General features: G+C 35.0%; 1 protein-coding gene across 13 annotated transcripts in view; it reads right to left on the bottom strand.

Annotated features, from left to right (window-relative positions):
- Positions 1-22,707, bottom strand: part of ANKS1B (ankyrin repeat and sterile alpha motif domain containing 1B) — a 1,105,230-nt gene that overhangs the window by 647,078 nt on the left and 435,445 nt on the right. For all 13 annotated transcript variants that reach the window (XM_086712566.1, XM_025926383.2, XM_086712564.1 and 10 more), the window contains exon 11: positions 15,240-15,376. In XM_086712566.1, the coding sequence (XP_086568692.1) occupies positions 15,240-15,376 (137 nt within the window). The remainder of the gene's footprint in view (positions 1-15,239; positions 15,377-22,707) is intronic.

The raw sequence follows: 22,707 nt of genomic DNA, 5'->3' as shown, positions 1-22,707 counted from the left end.
CTCAAAACCATCTACCTCTCTATACCTCCACTTTACCCCCCCGGATCCAAACAACTACACTCTCTCTCCTGAACAAACCACAAAACCCTAATTATTCCCCCTGCTTTCAATTGCTCTCCATAAAGTATTCTCTAACCAGAGTGATCTTTTTAAAATGTAAATCAAATCGTGTCATATCCTTGCTTAAAGTTCTTTATTGGCCTCTAGCTGTACTTGGAATAAAATCTGCAGACCTCTTTGGTTCCCCATCTTCCCAGCCTCATCTCAGTGCATATGTCAGGTCTAATATGTCAGCATAATGTATACATTATCTGCTCTTTCATGGCAAATTCACCTTATAGATTGCCTGTGATGGGGTAGATGCATGTTTAATTCAGGGGCAAAGCTACAGCAAGCACCCTTGGCCACTTATCTAGAATCACACTGTTCAAGTCAGTTTTATCAGTAATAATAAAAAAATATGAGATTTGATTTTAATTTGTCCAACTTCTGCAATAATCTCTCAACTGGTTCTGAATGTGGGAGAGAAAGAAAGCAGTGCAATTTGTCTCCTGAAACCTATTATATAAACTTTTTTATACCTTATAGTGCCTAGTATAATGACTGAAACTTATTGAATTGAATTCAATCAATGTAAGATAGATGATGCTAAAATAATACTATATTACAGTATGAATGAAAATATAGATGCTTCTATATTGAAAAATACAGATGAAAACTATAGTGAAAAATATAGATCCTTCAAATTATTTGCTTTTCAGTTTTAATCATTTAATAGCATTGATTTAAAATTTGTTTTTCAGCATGGTACAATATATGGTATACTTATTTTATACTTTTCCTCATACATGAGATAGGAATCATAATGGCCCTATTATCTCACATGGTTGCTCAGAGGATTAAGAGATATAGCTACCACTCTGAACATGCTAAATGAATGACACATATTTCTTGCTGAGTCAGCGTGGCTTCCTTTCTCAACAGCATGAATTTGTGCAGAATGAGTAGAAAAATCAAACCAGAAGAGAATTGCTAGGATAAGTTATAAAGAAACATATCCAGTGACCTAGATCATGTTTCACAAATTGTGTTTTGTGGATCACTAGTTGTGAAAAATATTAATGGGTTTCTAGGGGTAGTAGTGGGAGAGGGCTATAAAGAATCCTTTCATGAAGAAAAGTATTTAACCCTGTGTTTCCCCAATATATGTGACCATGGAAATCTTTTTTGCCCTCAAGATTATTCAGAATTAGTTTCCATAGAGATTAGGATATTATGATTGAGGGGAGTAGGTAGAATATCTGGTGGCAACTTCTAGATTTATTAGAATATTTCTGGTGAATTTGGCATAGCATTAAGTCAAAAAATTGTGAATGCCTTGCTTTTCCTATCCTTATCCCTAGACCATAGATCTACCACGTCATCTAAGAAATTCCTATTCAAATGTAAGTTCAGTTTGAGTACTCCCTTCCAAAAATAGTTTCACTGCCCTTCACCCAACCATACTCACTGAATTTATTCAGATACATCTATTGACCATTAATTATGTATGAGGTATTGTTCTAGGTGCTGGGACTGAGCATTTAATTAAACATCATCATCATCATCATCATCATCATCATCATCACCATCATACAACACAGTTCTCCTCATGGAACATCCATTCAAATCGGGAAGAAAGACACTGAACAAATCAACACATAAATACTAATTCAGGAGTGAAAAATGCTATAAAGGAAAAATAGCATAAAGGCAATAGAAATTAAAGTGGTGGTTACTTTATATTCAGTGGTCAGAGAAGGCTTCTCTCAGAAGGGTAGCATCTGAATAATGACCTAAAGAAAGAAAGATAATGAACCATGAAGTCTCAGGGAGAAAGGCACTCCAGACAAGTGAATGATGAGTACAAAATTCCTAAAGCAGGAACTGTTTGGCTTATCTGAGGTAATGCAGGCAAGATGGCATGGACAGCATAAAGTACGCTAGGCAGAGAATGGAAGGAGAGAGATCAGGAGATTAAGTAGAGTCAAATTATTTAGGACATTGTATGCTTTTACACTGAGCAAGAGGGGAAAACATTGGAAGGTCAGCCAGGTGAATTGACATGATCTAATTTATAAAACTCTCCCGATTTGCAAAAGGACAATAAGGGCACAACATTCAATGCCAGGAACAGGGTAAGAGGCTTTTTCAAAAGTTCAGGCAAGAGATATTAATAGCTTATATGAGAGTGACAGAGAAGAGATGGTAAGAGAGTACTGAGTCAAGAAATATTTTGAAAGGAAAACTAGAGGACAATTTTTAAACTTTTTGATCTCAGGACCCTTTTGCATCCTTAAAAATTATTGAGAATACTAAAAAGGTTTTATTCATGAGGGTCATGTCCATAAGTACTTAATATATTAAAAACTAAAACTGAGATACTTTTAAAACCTAAGAATATACAAGTGCACATTTCGTTAGCTATAAGAGCTATGATACCACGGCACATCATAGTACAATGATGAAAAACTCCACGGAGCACTCATGCACAAACAAGAGTGAAAAAGACAAAATGTCTTTGTATTACTATGAAAATAGTTTTGACCTCACAGACCTTCTAAAAGGGTCTTGGAAACTATCAGGGAGTCCTGAACCACACCTTAGGAATTGCTGGTCTATAGGGTTTTCTGAAGAATTGGAGGTGGGGATGTGAGAGAAAGAAAAGAAACAAGGATGGCGTCAAGTCTTTTAGCCTGGGCTGCCATTAACTGAAATACAAACTTTAGTGCTACCCATGTTAAAGTTAAAATGCTCTTTAGACAATCAATTAAGATTTAGAGGAGGTGGCTGGATATGGGCCTGGAGTTGAGGAAAGTAGTCAAGGCTGGAAATATAAATTTAGGAGTAATCAGCATACAGATAGCACTTAAAGCTCTGGAACTGGATGTGAGTACATAGGGAGGGAGTGTAGATTGAAAAAAGAGGTCTGAGAATGATCCCTGGGGCATTTAATCAATGAGTTCCATCAGTGAAATTCCAAACATCTGTTTAGAGCATAGTCTCCCTCCACTGATTAAATGTTATTTTATGCATCTTCATAATCAAATCTCCTCTTATGACACCCAGCATATAGTAAGCACTGAACTATATTTATTGAATTAATGAATAAATAAAGTAACAGAGTAGTCTGTGGTACTTCCATAGCTACATTTCATGATATTAGAACAGACAAGGTTAGGAAACTGAAGTGATTAGTTTCAGATTTATACATCAGGTATACTATTCTTCATGTGGTCAAATAGGTTTCCATGAATTTAGAGGCAGTGGTAACTGGGGGCTTTTAACTTTACCCAGTGTGAGTCAGTAACAAGTGACCTAACAGGAGATATGAGAGTAGAATTCAAATTGTGGCCTGCCACTTAAGACATTTAGGCAATAATACCAACTCTACTTTCTGGACATATTTATTTATTTATTTATTTATTTATTTATTTATTTATTTATTTATTTTTAAATTTTAGTTAGTTAATATTCAGTGCAATATTGGTTTCAGGAGTAGAATTCAGTGATTCATCACTTACATACAACACCCAGTGTTCCTCATAACATGTGACCTCCTTAATACCCATCACCCATCTAGCCCATCTCCCACCACCTCCCTCCATCAACCCTCAATTTGTTCTCTATCATTACAAATCTCTTGTGGTTTCTCTCCTTCTCTCCTTTGTCCCCTCCCCTTCCTATATGTTCATCTATTTTGTTTCTTAAATTCCACCCATGGGTGAAATCATATGGTATTTGTCTTTCTCTGACTGCCTTATTTTGCTTAGCATAATACATTCTAGTTCCATCCACTTTATTGCAAGTGGCAAGATTTCATTCTTTTTGATGGCTGAGTAATATTCTTTGTATATATATGCCTGTCTTCTTTATCCATTCATCAGTTGATGGACATTTGGGCTTTCATCATAGTTTGGCTGTTGTTGATAATACTGCTATAAACATTGGGGTGCATGTACCCAATTGTCCAACTGCTGAATCATAAGGTATCTGCATTGTTAATTTTTTGAGGAACCTCCATACTATTCTCCAGAATGACTGCATCAGTTTACATTCCCATTAGCAGGGCAAAAGGATTCCCCTCTCTCTGCATCCTTGCCAACACATGATGTTTATTGTGTTGTTAATTTTATCCATTCTGACAGGTGTGAGGTGGTATCTCATCGTGATTTTGATTTGTATTTCTCTCATGTTGAGTGATGTTGAGCATCTTTTCATGTGTCTATTAGACATCTAAATGTCTTCTTTGGAAAAGTGTCTATTCATGTCTTCTGCCCATTTCTTAACTGGGTTGTTTTTTGGGTAATGAGTTTGATAAATTCTTTATAGATTTTGGACACTAACCCTTATATGATGTTATTTGCAAATATCTTTTCCTATTCTATAGGCTAACTTTTAGCTTTATTGTTTCCTTCACTGTGCAGAAGCTTTTTATCTTGATGAAGTCCTAATAGTTCATGTTTGCTTTCGTTTCCCTTGCCTCCAGAGACACATCTAGTAAGAAGTTGCTCCAGCCAAGTTCAAAGAGGTTGCTGCCTCATGTTCTCCTCTAGGATTTTGATAGTTTCCTGTGTCACATTTAGGTCTTCAATCCATTTTGAACTTATTTTTGTGTATGGTATAAGAAAGTGGTCCAGTTTCATCCTTCTGCATGTTACTGTCCAATTTTCCAACACCATTTGTTGAAGAGACTGTCTTTTTTCCTTTGGGTATTCTTTCCTACGTTGTCTCAGAATAGTTGACCAGATATTTGTGGGTACATTTCTGGGTTTTCTATTCTGTTCCATTGATCTATGTGTCTGTTTTTGTGCTAAAACCATACTGTCTTGATGACTACAGCTTTGTAATATAGCCTGAAATCCGGAATCATGATGATTCCAGTTTTGTTTTCTTTTTCAGGATTGCTTTGGCTGTTTGGTGTGTTTTGTGGTTCCACACAAATTTTTAGAATTGTTTATTCTAGCTCTGTGAAGAATGCTGGTGGTATTTGATAGGGATTGCATTAAATGTGTAGTTTAATTTGGGTAGTGTAGACATTTTAACAATGTTTGTTCTTACAATCCACGAGGATGGAATGTCTTCCCATTTCTTTATGTCCTCTTCAATTTCTTTCATACGTCTTCTATAGTTTTCAGAGTAAAGATCTTTTACCTCTTTAGTTATGTCTATTCCTAGGTATATTGTTTTTGGTGTAACTGTAAATGGGATTGAATTCCTTGATTTGTTTTTCTGCTGCTTCATTACTGGCATTTTATTTTTAAGATAATTTTTCCCAGAGAATTTTTCATCTATGTATTCTTATTCAGACTGCCTAGAGACGCTTAGAGAAACACATGTCAAATAATGGAATCCACTGAGATTTTTATGTATGTGGAAGAAAAACCCTGAATAACACAAAAGAAAGATCCCATTTAATAAGGGCTGTCACTGTCAATGGTATTCTGGGTACAAAATTCAAGGATTACATTTCTTGCTTAGAAAAGGAGATTAAAATTATTTTTTACATGTAGAAAATATCAATAGCAAATAATTCCTTGTTTTTCTGATAGATAATGAAGGATTTCACCAAAAGAAGATAAACGAAAATGAGTAATATTCCACTGGTGTATGAATGGCATGACCTTCATATAGAATGATGGTGATTTCAGTCATTAATAGAAGATGCAGTTCATGGAGGATGCTTTCTAGATTCTGGCTTTTTCCTCTCCTGCATTAGGTCAGGCTGACCCAACACTGTGCCAATTTATCTTCATTGGCTTCTCTCACATGCCAAATTTTAGGAGTTTATACTTCCTATTGCTCTCTTATCCAGAACTCTTAGGGATGAAATTCTGGAGTCAGTGATTACCCCATATTTGGCCAGCATCATCCTAGATAGATTCAAATGATTTGGGAAACTTTAAAAGTCTCCCACTTCCATTTGTTAAAGTCCAAAGTTGCTATCATCTCATTTGTGAATGAGACCATAGGAGTAAGAAGATTGTCTGTCAAAGGCTGTATTTCAAATGTGGGCAAACATGATTTAACCACCACTGTAATAACAATTTGGGTTGCTATATGGTTTTACAATTTATACCACACTGTGGCACATTTTATCTGGTTTGACTTTTACTAGGTAATCACATGAGGCAAATATCACTGACTTTACTGACAAACTGAGGTCATAAAGGTTACATAAGAGGCAGGTATGTGACAGAAGCATGATTAAAATTTAATTCCCATAAAAAGTCATATCCGAGAAAAATTTTATATATGATTCCATGAGGTTCATAGACCATCTACAGCCTATCCAAAAATACTGGGTTAAAAATTCTTGCCTTTAGAGATATTGATTTAATTGGTCTGGGATTAGGACCAGATATTTTTTTAAAAGATCCCAGGAAATTCTAATTTGTCAAGGCCTACTGGCCAATTGTTGGGGTCACTAAATTCTTTTTCATTTTTTTCCCTTTCCAAATTGTTATTTCTTTCATCTAAGATTATTTTCTGTATTTTCTTATCTTTCTGCCTTTAACCTTCTTTCACTTAGCTTTGGTGGCAAGACTCCAAATTATTGAATACAGTCTTCTTTGTTTCCCAATTTTGGGGTAAAACCGTTGCCATCTATGTTTCTGCTCTTCTTCCTTTTTCCAATCTATTATTCTCCTTTTAAACTTCATCAAGTCTCTGGAATATCAATATTCCACCTTTACCATTTTCTCCACGATGAACTAATTAACATTAATAGACCACTGGATTTAGGAGACCAGAGCTCTTCCAGTCAGTGGCTTTGTAACGCTGGGAATTATTCGACCTTCTTAATCTCGGCCCCAATCAGTAAAATAAAGAAAAAAAGTGCCTATCTTGTAGGGTTTTTATAAGAAATAAATGAACACACACACAATAATAAAAATAAATGGCTCAATATTCAATAATAAAAAAAATTTTAAAGATTATTTCTTTGAAGGTCTTTTTATTCTTTATCTATTTTTGTGGCAACCCAATACAATGTTCTGTACTCTGAGTTATATGCCTTTGCTTTTTACATACCCACCCTTATTTCTAATTTTACAATTTAGCATATGTATTCTATAACCCCCAGTGCCCAGTAAAATGTTATTCTAGATTTGGCAGGAATTTTATGTAACCCCATAATGGAAGGGAGAGATACTATGGCTTATTATTAAATTAATTTATTACTACCTCATTAAACACACAAAAAATAAAGAAGAATATCTGAAATATTTAATTCCTTGAGGTTGATATATCACCTGATTTAAAGAGTCCATCATAACCAGGAATTCAGAAGCAGCTCATCTTTCTTTTTCTTTTTTTTTTTTTTAGGTTTTCTTTTTCAATATATGAAATTTATTGTCAAACTGGTTTCCATACAGCACCCAGTGCTCATCCCAAAAGGTGCCCTCCTCAGTACCCATCACCCACCCTCCCCTCCCTGCCACCCCCCATCAACCCTCAGTTTGTTCTCAGTTTTTAAGAGTCTCTTATGCTTTGGCTCTCTTCCACTCTAACCTTTTTTTTTTCCTTCCCCTCCCCCATGGGTTTCTGTTAAGTTTCTCAGGATCCTGAGAAGCTCATCTTTCTCTAAATTATCTATCTCCCTTAGTCTCTTGTGAGAACTGGACCCTTGACTTTTTCTTTTCTTTATCCCTAGGCCTGTTTGCTTCTTTTTGATAGGGTCCCTCCTTATCTACAGAAGAATGCAGCCTAAAGTAATTTCATTCTGTTGAATTCTACTTAGGATGGGATTTAAATTATGTGGTAGGATCTGGACAATACCAGGAACCCCTCAAGACGATCAGAACTTTCATATTGATCAGGTTGACTTCTTGTTAGCATCTGCCTATGTTCATTAAAATGTTATAATGTTCAATATTAAGTACATGCTTGGATGATCTCAGTACTATTGTACTAAATCTCTTTTTCTGCCTCCACCTACAGCCACTTCTCAAATACCCTCCTCTGTAATTTTACACTTGATGTGTGTTATAAAACAGGAGAAAGAAAGGGAAAAACCCATCAGGCTAAAACCACCACCAAGGGCACAGCTCAAGAATCCAGTGCTCTAACAGTTAATGCTTTATCTAACATGTTTCTTGCATCCAGCAATGCCAAGAGTGTTTGTATTAGGAAGCTAATTACATTTATTTTTTTTTATTTTTTTTAACGTTTATTTATTTTTGAGACAGAGAGAGACAGAGCATGAACGGGGGAGGGTCAGAGAGAGGGAAACACAGAATCTGAAACAGGCTCCAGGCTCTGAGCTGTCAGCATAGAGCCCAACGCGGGGCTCGAACTCACGGACCGTGAGATCATGACCTGAGCCAAAGTTGGCCGCTTAACCGACTGAGCCACCCAGGCGCCCCGGAAGCTAATTACATTTAGTCAGTCCTCCCATTATGAAATTTAACATTTTAGTCCCCATCACTCGTCTCCCAAATCAACTTTTAGTTTCCTCTTTCTCATTCTCTACAACCAAGTTTAATTTCTTGCATCAAAAATAAAAGAAAAACTATTTCATCAATTTTGCCCTTCCTTCAACATACTGCCATACTACTTTCTTTCCTTTTACAAGCAAATTATTCAAAAGATTAATCTGCAGTCAATGTACTGCTTTTCCCAACTCTTCAACTCTCCATATCATAAGCTTCTACCTTCTCCACTTGAAGGAAATTGTATTCTTGAAGGCCTTTGCCCTCAAAATCACCAAATAAAGTGACATTTTGATCTCCCTTACCTTATCACCCTATAAGTTTTGACAATGTTGACTAATCTCTTCTTCAACTTTCTTTTCTCTTTTTATGTTCATGATAATGTTTGGCCTTTTCTCTTTTATATCTCTCAGTGCTCCTTCTCTCTTTTGCTAAGGCCTTCTTCCTGAAGTGTATGTGAAGAAGTTACTTAAACTTCCTGGTTCTCAATTTTCTCATCTACAAAATTAAAATAATAATATCAATTCCAAAAATTTATGAAAATTAAATTATATTATGTGCTCAACAAATATTATATTCCTTAAGTGTAAACATTTCCCAGCATTCTGTCTTTGGTACTATCTCCCTTCACCAGCAAATTCTATAAATGACTGTAAAATCTTTACCCTAAACTCCTACCTCTCTCACCAGAGCTCTATTCCAATATTTCCAATTTGCAGATCATGCCCAACATTCAACACATTTACAACACCAAATTTCTCATCCTTCTCCCTCACCAAAATGAACTTCTGCTCAAGTCTTTCCTATATCTATAAATATCATCCCAAAATCCCAGCCGACTGGGTTCAAGTCATTAGTCATCTCTGACTCCCTTAGATCTAATCCATCTCTCCGTACACTAATGCTTTGTCCAAATTGTCTTTTGCATCAAATACTACAGAAAAAAGATAAAACATCATAACCAAGTCATATTTATCCCAGAAATGCAAAGTTGAATTAACATTAGTAAATAAAGAATGTGACTTATCACATTGATGGAACAAAAGAAAAAAATTATATGATTATATTTATATATATATATTCTGTATAAATATATATATATTCTGTATAAATATTCTGTATAAATATATATATATTGTGTATAAATATATACAGAAAAAAAGAAAATATCAATACCTTTTTATGTTATAAACTCTCAGCAAAATAGGAGTATAAGGGTACATACAAAAAACTTATAGTTGATATTATGTTTAATACTGAATTCTTTCCATCAAAGTTAGAGAACAAGACAAGGACTTTTAGTTTTACCACTTCTACATCATTGCATTGTAGTCACAGCAGTAAGAAAAAGAAAAAGAAGGTATAAAGACTAGAAAAGAAGTAAAACCATCATTATTCTCGATAACAGAAAAAACTCTAAGAAATTAAAAAGAAACTACTATAACTTTTAAATGAAATTATCCAGGTGGTAGGATACAAGGATAAAATAAAATTCAATTGCATTTCTATGTACCAACACAATTGGAAAGTGAAAGTAATAAACAATACTAAAGCATTAAATCAACTCAATGAAGACAAGAAAGTCTTGGGGCGCCTGGGTGGCGCAGTCGGTTAAGCGTCCGACTTCAGGCAGGTCTCGATCTCGCGGTCCGTGAGTTCGAGCCCGCGTCAGGCTCTGGGCTGATGGCTCAGAGCCTGGAGCCTGTTTCCGATTCTGTGTCTCCCTCTCTCTCTGACCCTCCCCCATTCATGCTCTGTCTCTCTCTGTCCCAAAAATAAATAAAAAAAAAAACGTTGGAAAAAAAAAAAAAAGACAAGAAAGTCTTTTTCTGAGTAGGAAAGTAATGCATCTCAACTCCTACCTCACACCATACAACAACAATTTGAGATGAATCATAGAACTAAATGTAAAAACAAGAACCAGAAATCTTCTGTAAAAAATATAGGTGCACATATTCACTACCTGGACAAGACCCAAAAAACACTAGCCATGAAAGACGACAATTGATAAATTGGGTGTCACCAAAATTAAAACATTCTGTTCACCAAATTCACCATCAAAAATATTTAGGTAAATCACAGACTGAGGAAAAATATTTGCAGTGCAGAAACCTGACAAAGGACTCATATCTTTAGGAATTACAAGACAATTTATAAATAATTACTACAACCAGAAATTTAAACAACTCCATTAAAAAAAAAACTTGAATAGGTGCTCCTCAAAAGATCTAAGAATGATCAATAACCACAGGAAAAGGTGCTCAATATTATTAGTTACAAGAAAAATGCAAATTAAAACTATAATTAGAAATCTTTTCACACCCGTAAGAATGATTACAGTAAAAAAAATTTAAAAGTCTAATACACCAAAAGTCTGAGAGATGTGGAGAAACTAAAATTCTCACACCTTTCTCTTGTGATTATAAAATGGAACAACTACTCTGAAAAGTTCTTGGGAAGTTTCTTATAAAGTTATTTACTCATCTACTTTATGACCCAACAATTCCACTCTTTGGTATGTATACAAAAACATATGTCCATAAAAGGATTTGAATGTGAGTATTCATAGCACATTCGTTCAAAATATCAAACAGCAGGAAAACAACACAAGTATCAATCAACAGGAAAATGGATAAACAAATTGTACTATATTAATCTAAGAGAATACTACTCAGCAATAAAGGAACAATATGAGTGAATCCCAAAAACATTATGTTGAGTTAAAAAAGTCAGACATTGACATACACAAAACACACACACACTGGAGGATTCCATTTACGTAAAGTCCAAGAATAGACAATTCTAATCTATGGCAATAATAATCAGAAAGAAGTTATTTTCGGGGCACTTGGATGGCTCAGTTGGTTAAGGAACCAACTTCGACTCAGGTCATGATCTCTTGCTGTGAGTTTAAAGCCCCATGTCAGTCTGTGCTGACAGCTCAGAGCCTGGAGCCTGCTTGGGATTCTGTGTCTCCATTGCTCTCTGCCCCTCCCCCACTCACACTCTGTGTCTCTCTGTCTCTCAAACATGAATAAACATTAAAAAAGAAAGAAAGAAAGAAGTTGCTTTCAAGGAGGGAATGGGGGTAGTTGATTGAAAAGGGGCATGAAGCAACTTTCAGGGATGATGACAATGTTTTAATATCTTGCTTTGAGTGGTGATTACACCTACATATGCAATGGTCAAAATTCATTAAATTTTGTTTTATTCTTCAGTTGGGGAGAAAAAAAAGATGCTTCACCAAGAAAACATTTTAAAAGAAGAAAAGTTATTGCAAGAAGCATGTAATTAGTAGAAAGAAGAAAACTTGGTGTGTCAACAGACTTACCTAAAATTTTTTTCAACGGCAATATTTTTTCAAGTGTTTTGAAGTCCTTTTTTTGAGTTCCAAAATAATTTTATTTTCAAATATAAGTAAATAAACTCACCCTTGTGAATTCATTTAAATAGAAAAACTCAGCCTTGTGGGTCAATATAGTGGAGAAAAACAAAGAATAACCAGTAGCATATAAATATTTCAGTGTCTGTTAATTGAAAATAGAATGCTTCATAATCTGGACATTTTTAAGACACGAAAGAGCCCAAAGAGGCAAAGGTAAAAAGATCAAACACAAGATGCAGAACTAACAGCTGTGACTTAGTGAGTTAATAAATATGCTGAGTAAGTCAAACTCAACAAAGCACTGCAAGTTGGTAGCTTCCAAGTAATTAACACACCAACCAGAAACACATGCAATGTGTAATCAGGCCTATCTCATTTTGACAGCAAGGACTCTTTGGTTACAATGGATATTCTCCATTAATAGGTAGTTATGGAAAGTATGTTAGGTAAAGGCATGCATGAAGCAAAGGGAAGTAACCTAACTTGCTCTATCTAAGCAGTCTTTGTTTGCAGTGAATGAGATGAAAGTTCTGTTTTCATTTCTATCTATTCTATCATTTCTATTTATTCTTTCTCATTCTTCTTACAATAAGACTGAATACATCTACTACTAACACCTGGGCAAATAAATGTAAATTCATGGATAACAGTTGTATTTATACTTTTGTTTCCAAGGCTCATCAACAGTTTCAAGAGTGAAATGATCACTTCAACCATGTTATTAATTTCTAATTAGTAAAAAAAAAAACATATTTCAATACTACCACAAGTCATTCTAACTTCACATTTCCTACATTTCCACACATAAAGCCAGAATTAGCAGACACTTTAGAGGATTAAATCTGTGATCAAAATATAGGCTCTTATATAAGCTAACCAATAATTATCTTTTCTTTGAAACAGTTAACTCTTGACAATATTCCATCTCTGATACACCTGTGACTTGTCAGAGCACACCAGGGAGTCTGTTACACTGTCCATCTAGCTATCCCCCATCCATGCCCTCTAGTCTCCAAACCCTTTCTTGAAATCATGTGTCTGACCTATACTCCCTCATAATTACCTCCACTTGAATCTTCTACTTCCTGCTCTCTGCCATGAATATGGAGCCCAGAAGATCAGAAGAAATAAGTAAAACACCAAAGTCTTTGAGACAAAAGTAAGAGTAGTCCAAGTGAGGTTATATTATTTTCCAACTATACACCTTAGCTGCTACTGTTCTATTACATACATACTTTCAGGCTGCACTGGTTCAAATTTAAATACCATCATCATTGGTTTCCTGAATTTCTCACTTCATTTTTTTTTCCTTCCTAAATCATCATTATAACATCTAAGAACGGAAGGTAGAATCAGTTGCCTTCATAAACATTTAATAATGGACAGAACCAAGGAACAGAGTCAAAAGGAATTTCTGGCTTTCATACTACCAATACTTTTTTTCAGTTTACCTAAAATAAACTAAAATAGAATAGAGAATGCAAAGAAGGATTTACAGAGTAAGATCCCTTAGAATTGGTTAGATTACAAATATGTAGAAAGAAAATCTGCTTTTTATTCACTGAGTGGCTAAATGCATTTACATTAGATAGTTATGCTGATGTAAAAATAAATGTGTTTAGTAATGGATGTTAACATATATATAAGATAATCTCCTACCTAAGTAATTAAAAATGCTGAAAATGTAATGGCTGCACAATAACACTAGAAACACCTTCATATAATGAGAGAACAAGTGAAGATAAATGTGACATTTAGCATCTAAATCTGGCTTTAATGAGGTTTATGTCTTGAAGCAAATGAAGTAGATCAAATTTTTCTGGAAGAAAAGAAGGGATCTTTGAAGACACTTCCTCTTCCACACAGTTGGACACTGTGAAATGTTACCTTGCCAAAATGAACTTGTAAGTTCCATCCTCATACAGATGTTGTACAACCTCAAGAAGATTTTTCTAACCTCTGAGCAGGAGGAGACAACTATTATACTGAAGGGAAAAAAAGGAACTTGAATCAGTTGTACAATTAGCCCCTTGTAGTGTCAACAGCTTTATTCATAACACAATATCACATTCCCTTGAAATTAATGATGGTTAAATGAAACTATTTATATGAAAGTATTCTATAAATATAGTGAATATTTAAGGTCAAAATGCTATTTATTGATGAGGATGGTTATAATGAAAATAAACTAAAATAAATCATCCTGAAGAAGGTAAGATATTAAGCAAATCATTGCTCATTTAGACCAAAACAGTCTTAAAAAGAGACATTTGTCTTACAAATTGGCTCAAAGGATTTGCTCATACTATATATCTAAGTGGATGGTGAATGGCATTGATTGGATCCAAAGTCCCCCTCTCTTGGATTTTATGAGGCCCATTCAGAATGAGCCAGGTTGAGAACACCACCAATTCCATGTTCTGAGTCCATCTGTTGGCAAAAATATAATGCAAACAGCTTTATAAGTGCTATTTTCAATGAAATATCACAGAACAGCTTGTCCCAATGATATTTCTAAAGCTTGCCTGCAAACCGCCTACTGGAAAATCCAACTGAAAGAGAAGAGGGAAGAGAAAGAAACCCATACATACAAGTGACAGAAATGAAAAAAGGACAAAAGGTAGAGAGAGACAAGCTAGAGAAAAGTGAGCACTGGAGAAAAATAAGGTGCAATGAGGGGTGCAATATTAAACATGGACAAAAGGAGGGGCGCCTGGGTGGCTTAGTTGGTTAAGTGTCTGACTTCAGCTCAAGTAATGATCTCGCAGTTTTTGAGTTCAAGCCCTGCATCAGGCTCTGTGCTGACAGCTCAGAGCCTGGAGCCTGCTTTGGATTCTGTGTCTCCCTCTCTCTCTGCCCCTCCTCCTCTCACACTCTGTCTCTCTCTCTTCCAAAAATAAATAAATATTAAAAGAAATTTTTTAAACAAGGACAAAAGGCAACCACAAGGAATAGAGAATGTAAAGAAAATATATCGAAACAACTTAGGTTGGAAGATGGAGAGGTGATCACAAATAATGCAGCATGTCGACAGAAGTGAAGACAAAAGGAGCATGAAAACCCAGAAAACATGTAATAGTTTAATAATTGGAGCATAATTATTAAAATGTAGTGAGAGAAAAGTGATATGAAATAGTAAATTTTCTAAGTTTCACTTGTTTTTTCACGTGATATATAAATTCATTTTTCCAAAAGCTAGTATGGATTTCAGTATCTGTCATCAACTCCAAGGTTAGGAAACATCCTCTTCCAAGTCTCTTCTTTTAATCTAAAAATCTATTTGCATATCATAAAATAGTCCAAGCACTGCAATATAAGCAGTATACATGCAATGATTCCAAAACAAAATACACTACTGCAGGTGATATCATCTGGGCACTTACCTGGGGTCGAATAACTTTTACAATATTTTTGAGGGCAGTGTCAGGGGATGGAGGTGAGCAGTCGGGTGTTGGGCCTGTTGAGCTGTTTCTATGGTTACTACTTCCTGGAGCAGTAATTGCTACCTCAGATGCATTATCTGTGAATAAAAATAGAACTGCCATAAACCTTATCACTCAGTTTACCTTTTAAGACTTGAAATTACTTTAGTGAACATGAATTGAGAATTCAGGTTAAAACTGGTATCAATTACAAGATCATAATGAGGAATATGCATAGCAGTATATTTTAAAGATAATGTTTACTGAATGCTTTACTTTCTTTTGGAATGGTAAATATCATACCCTGTAGTATTATTCCAAAAAGGAAGAGTATTATTATTCAATTCATGATAGATACCCAACACAGCTATTAAGACTGCGTTTACTATACAAAGGGCAAAACTTCACCTTAACTAAAAACAATAAGATTTTTTTATATGATTGGGCTAACTTTTCCCCATAATCTTTCATATGGGTATTGATATTTATTAAAGTGGAAGTTTCATATCTTCCTGAGTCATAAAACCCAAATTCAAGCCTCCTGAAAGCACGTCCCCCAGAAATCCCTCAAACTATAGAGAACCATCCCGGTGAATTAAAATTGAGGAAAAACTGACATGTGTGAACAATGGTTTTACAATGTAGACTAACACAAAACAATCACACCCAGATAAACACATCTTCTATAATCAAGCTAATCGAATAAAATTTCAAAAATCTAAATTATTTCTCTCTTTTGCTCAGTATGAGGGTCAAAGGAAAAATAAAGTGATGACTTTAAAATCAGCAACATGCATAAAACTCTCTTCTTAAATTTTTATCGAAACAAAATAACAAAAAAGATGCAGTTTTAGAATGTTTAAATCACTTGGAAAAGGATGGGAAAGTTCCAAAAATAACTCTTGGTAGCACATAGAAGTTATATTATTTTAACAACAATTTGACAATCCTCTATAGCTTTGTTTGGAAACTGTTGCAAGCTCAAATCTAAAACAAATTACTTCCTTGTTATGTTTTTAATTAGTTCCCAATAAGTTTCTGTTCTAGACAGCTGAATTGATGCAAAGACTGAGACTGTCAATTCTTTATGGACCTGCAAGGTTTTGTATTCTATGGCCATTGCCTACAGTCCCAAGTAAAAAGTAGTAAGTAATGAAGATGCCTCTTGCTCATAAAAAGTGAGGGGATGAAAACTCTACCCACATAAAAACATAATTCAGTTTCACTGGGGAGTCCAGACATAGGCTTAAGAAACAAAAATATATAAGTGTGATATATTGAATTAAATAGATCATTTATTAAATAAGTCTTAACAGTGTCCAGAGCTTACTCTTGACTCAGGTTTAATGGATAAGGTGAGATCTGAATTAGAATCTCAAGAAACACAGAGTTCCAAAAGACAGTAATATGGGGTGGTCTTCTGTCTAGGATATAATTGGTATGAGTAACTACTAAAACAGAGACAAAATATCAGTCAGCAAGACAATGAAAAGAAGTCCTGATTCTCTCCAATTTGTCCCTCCCTTTCATTCATTCAACCATACATCTAAAATCATTTATTTGGGGGCAACTATGTATCAGGTATTATGTTATATTCTAAGGATAAATGGAAAAGAGCCTCTAGGCAGAGGGTAGAGGGTAGGGAAAGATAGGTGGAGCACAGAGGACTTTTAGGGCAGTAAAACTATTCTGTATGATATGATAACAGTGGATACATGTCATTATACATTTGCCTAAACCCATCAAGAGTGAATCTTAGCATAAACTATGGACATTGGATGATAATGATGGGTCATTGTAGATTCACTGATTGTAACAAATGTACCAGTATGGTGGGTCATGTCCATAGTGGGGGAAGCTGTGCTTGTGTGGGGGCAGGGTACAAGAGAAACCTCGATACCTGATGCTCAATTTTTCTACAAACCTAAAACTGCTTTGAAAAATTAAGTTTAATAAAATGTTTAAAAATCCATGCCCTTAAGAAGTATACAGTCAAATATGATATCAGAATTGTAGACAAAGTATAATGCCATATAACTTGAAATTTTATAACAGATAAATGAAGCTTAATGAAAAAGCAAGGGAGGAACAATCATCAGACTGGCTGGGAAGGAAGAGGCTGTGAAAGCCTTCAGTTTTCAGGCAAGAAAGCTGGGACAGATCATAAAACATAAGGGCATGGAGATAAAAAGAGCATAGATAAAGATATTGTTTTATGTTAGGAAGAAGCTGGAGATAAGTTTAAATAAGTAAAGGGAAGTTATGTTGGTATATAGTGTATATTTAATTCTGAAGTGATATAGTAATAATAATAGCTAATGTTTACTGAACTCCAGTGAAATAATGTTAGAGTCTTTATTTTCATTATTTATTCTCTCTTTTGTATATTCATTGTTGTCTTTCTGTGTTGCATTCTGAATAGCTTTTTATACTCATTTTCCAGTTTATTAGCTCTTTTTCGGCAATGTCGAGTCTGCTATCAAACTATTTTCTTAATTTCACTGATACTTCACATTTCTAAAATTTCTATTTGGTTCTTTTTCAAATATGCAACATCACTATTTGGCATTTTTCAGTTTCCTAACAATTTTTTTTTAATTTTTTTTTTTTTACATTTATATATTTTTGAGAGACAGAGACAGATCATGAAGAGAGGAGGAGCAGAGAGAGAGGGAGACACAGAATCTGAAGCAGGCTCCAGGCTCCGAGCTGTCAGCACAGAGCCTGACATGGGGCTTGAACTCACAAATTGCAAGATCAAGACCTAGGCCGAAGTCGGATGCTTAACCGACTGAGCCATCCAGGAGCCCCTAGTTTCCTGACAATTTCAAGCTTGTTTTTATTTAGTGGAAAATAGCAAGCAATTATTGTTGTTGTTGTTAATCTGTGCCTGATAATTCCAATACCTGAAGTCTTTATGGATCTGTTTCTGTATCTCTGGCTCTCACTCATGGTATTTCATTCCATTATCTGTCTCATCTTCAATTCTGTGCTATTTGCTACTCAACTTTTGTTAGCACAAGATAAACAACACTAAATCCAATTCTTTGCCTTTTAGCAAATGCTACTATAAAAAAGCATACAAACTTACATTCTAATACCAGATACTGAAGTCTGTGGAAAACTTGTCTGCTCAATGTTGGACAATTTATTTAACCTCTCTGGACTTCAGTTTTCTTAACTTTAAAAATGAAAATGATTAATAACTGTCTAGAAGAAAGTTATTGTTTATGTGTGCAGATAAAATGAGAGAATACATATGAAAAGTAAATAGCATGCTATCAGGCACATAGCATGGGTTTTATTTTTCCCTATGAAGCCAAAAATCAAAGAATAAAATAAAACATAGAAGAGGAAAGAAAATTTAGAAAGAAAAGCAAAAAAAAAAAAAAAATTAAACACTAATGCTTTACAGATAATACATCTAGAGTAAAGACTGTGACTACTTGGGTAGATTTTGAGACCAATATTTGTTAGCTATTAACACAAATTGGTAGAGACAGAATTTAATTCCAGGGATAAGAGATAATCCCTTGAGGAATGATTCACTGCAAGGGCTGGTCCTGGTGACTACCCTTGTGACAAAGTCAGAAAAACTGAGGCGTATTTCATGCAGACTATAAGGCAAAAGCTTTTTAATGTTTCTTATAAGTAATTTAATACATAGTACAAGACAGTGGGTAATCAAGCACTAAATTATTTAGAAAAGACTATAAATGTCTCCATCTTCTGAATCCACAATCTGTACCATTACACTGATAATTTGATTTCATAGTACCTTGTATTGTTCATTATCTCTTTCAGACTAGGCTATATTTTTGCAGACACTTATATTTTCCTTATACCCTCCATGGCTCTTAGATTAATGCCTTTAAAAATACTAAATGAAATAAAGTGAATAAAGCAAAACCTGTGTGTCAATGGCAACCATCAAAAATGCCCTTGATTAAATGGAGAAAGGTGATCTGGCTTTTGTAATTCCACGGCCTTTTTTTTGGAGAAAATCCAAATGAGAAGCATAATTTATATATCCTTTATTATATAATTTATAAAAATACCAATTATCCAGTGGAATTTGCAAAATGACAGCCTGTATCCAAGACAGTTTTACATGGTCAACCTACATTTTACACCTGCAGCTACAAAACATTGCTGATGAAAAGGAAATGAGGTGTGTAAAAACTGCTTAGAGAAAATTACTAAACATACCTGCAATTTCGAATTGAAATAAGAGACCTATCTTTTAGTCAGTTTCTCTCACTACACATAGATTAGCATTATGACTGTCCACGTTCTCTAAAATAACAAGCTTAGAAAAAGTCTTCTAACTTACTTGAGCTTTTATTTTTTTTAATTATAATTTTTTTTAATGTTTATTTATTTTTGAGAGAGACAGAGACAGAAAGTGAGTGGGCTGGAGCAGAGAGAGGGAGGCACAGAATCTGAAGCAGGCTCCAGGCTCCGAGCTGTCAGCACAGAGCCTAATGCGGGGCTTGAACTCACGAGCTGTGAGATCATGACCTGAGCCGAAGTTGGACGCTCAAACAACTGAGCCACCTAGGCGCCCCAAGCTTTTAGAAGTATTCTGTGAATATGAAATAATTCATGTACAATGTTATAGAATAGAATTTAACATCATTCACTAGCGTGTACTGAGCAGTTAAAGCACAGGAACCATGCTAATTGGTATGTAGCCGACAAACAGAACTGAGATTACTTCTGGCTGGGAATTCAAGAAAAGTGTCATGGCAGAGGTCTCTGACAGATTAGTAAAATTCATACATGAAGAGATGAGAGGGAAGGGCATTCCAGAGTTGGAAGTATGATGAGTAAAAGGTAGAGAGATAGAAAAGAATTAGGCACATTTGTGGAAGGAATAAAGAAGAGTTCAGTTTGAATAGGATATTCATGGAGGAAATACCAAGAAATGGAAGGGTCATAAACAACACACCTGAGCTTTGAAATCAGATGAACCTAACCTGAAATCCTGCCATATTCTTTAATGGAAGTATAACTGACATACAATATCCCATTAGTATTTGGTGTACATCAAAGTGATTGAATATTTTTACATATTATGAAATGATCCTCACAGTAAGTATAGTTACCAACTATCACCATACATTTTTATCAATTCATCTACAGACACACAACCCAAGGGTTGTTTCCATATCTTGGCTATTGTAAATAATACTACGATGAACATAGGGGTGCATATATCCATTTGAATTGGTGTTTTCATTTTCTTTGTACAAATATCCTGAAGTGGAATTGCTGGCTTCCATGACAGTTCTATTTTTAATTTTTTGAGGAACTTTGCGAGGTATTGTTTTCCATAGTGGCTGCATTAATTGATCCACATCTTGCAACATTTGTTATTTTTTGTCTTTTTAATAATAGCCAATCTGACTGGTGTGATATGAGTATTGCTACGCCAGCTTTCTTTTTGTTTCAATGCCTTCACTTTCAGTCTATGTGTGCCTTCAGATCTGAAGTGCATCTCTTGTAGGCAGCATATAGATGGGTATTTTTTTTAACCTTCAGACACCTTATGTCTTTTGACTGGAACATTTAGTCCATTAACATTTGAAGTATTCATTGATAGATGAGTACTTGTTGACATCTGTTAATTGTTAATTGTTTTCAAATTGTTTTTGAAACAATTTTTCTTTTTTCTGGTCTCCTTCCTTGTGATTTCGTGGTTTTCTTTAGTGTTATGTTTAGGTTTCTTTATTTTTTTTTTGTATCCATTGTAGGTTTTGGTTTGTGGTTACCATAAGGTACTAGCATGTGTGCATGTATGTGTGCGTGCGCATATGTGTGTGTGTGTGTGTGTGTGTGTAGTCTATTTTAAGCTGAGAGTTGCTTAAACACATTCTATAAGCACTACATTTCTGCTTTTCACCTCCCCCCAACATTTTACGTTTTGACATCATATTTTACATCTTTTATTTTGTGTATCCCTTAGCTACTCAATGTACTTGTAGTTGATTTTGCTATTTTTGTCTTTTAATTTTCATACTAGATTTTTAAGTGGTTATATATATATTTGCCTTGACCAATGAGATTTTTTTCTTTTATATATTTTCTTATTTCTAATTAGGGCCTTTTCTTTTCTGATTAAAGAAGACCCTTTAACATTTCTTGTAGGACTGGTTTAGTGGTGATGAACTCCCTTAGTTTTTGCTTGTCTGGGATGTGATACAGTAAGAGTAAGGTGTCAGTGAGAACAACAAACTATGGCTAGCTTCAACAATTTCGAAGACTGGATCCTTGAGCTATGGAGCCACCAAGCCAACCCCGGGCTTCTTATGCCTAGAATGTTATATGAGAGAGCAATATGTTCTATGGTGTTAAAGCCATAATTATTTTGGATATCTGTAACAGCAGTCAAATTTATATCCTAACTAATGCATGGGGCAAGAGAGCTATCAGTGAGGGAGTAGACTGTCTTAGCAGGGTAAACATTTGCTATCTTGTTTTCATCTGATGCCAGTGAAATTTATATTTGATTATGACATTGTATAAGGGAAGGTAATCATTATTGTTTTAATTAAAAAATGGTAAAAATCCTAACTAACAAAGGGGAAAATTACCAATAAGTCAATGAAACCAGAAAAATAAGAAAAAAGAATAAAAGAGAAAAAATAAACTAAAATAAATAAGAAACATAAAATGAAAGTAATAAAATCAAGTATGTCAGTTGTGGACATTAGTTCTTATGGAAAGAATTATCCCCCAACAAAAACAGAGATGGCTGCAATTTAGTGTCAGCTGGGTCTGTGGTTTCATCTCAGGTTTGACCGGGAACAGTTGGCTTCACTCACATGGTTGTTGGCAGCACTGGATTTTCATGAACTGTTGGGCTGAGAGCCTTATTTTCTCTCTGGCTATTGACTAGAAGCTTCCCTGTTCCTTGCCATGTGGATCTCTCTACAGAGGCTCACAATGGGACAATGGCTTGCATCAGAGTGATTAAGCCAGAGAGCAAGAGAAAATTAGCAAGACAGAAGCCAGAGCTCTTGTGTAACCTGATCTGGAAGTAACACCTATTATTTTTGCCATCTTCTACTCATTAGAAACAAGTCACTAGGTCCAGTCCACATATCGGGGGTACGAATTGCACAAGGGCATAAATATCAGTAGGTGAGATAATTAGGAGTTATCTTAGAGACTTAATATCACAGTCCTGCAGGAAAAAGCTACTCTCAAACTACTGATGGCAACAGAAATGGATACAGCCATTTTGGAAAGCAATAGCATTAAGATCAGTGTCTCTTGATAGCACGGCCAACTTACCTTGGTTTGCTAGGTTCTTTCTCAGTTTTAAACCTGGAAGTCCTACATCCTGAGAATCCCTTCAGTCCTGGGCCTTGGTTAGTCACCCTACTCTGGAGCCAGGCTGTGGGGTTTAAATAATGACTCCACA

This window comes from Puma concolor, chromosome B4 (genome assembly GCF_028749965.1).
Source record: "Puma concolor isolate L17-30 chromosome B4, mPumCon1.1.hap2, whole genome shotgun sequence".
Taxonomy (NCBI): Eukaryota; Metazoa; Chordata; class Mammalia; order Carnivora; family Felidae; genus Puma; species Puma concolor.
This window is presented reverse-complemented; position numbering and strand designations above follow the sequence as displayed.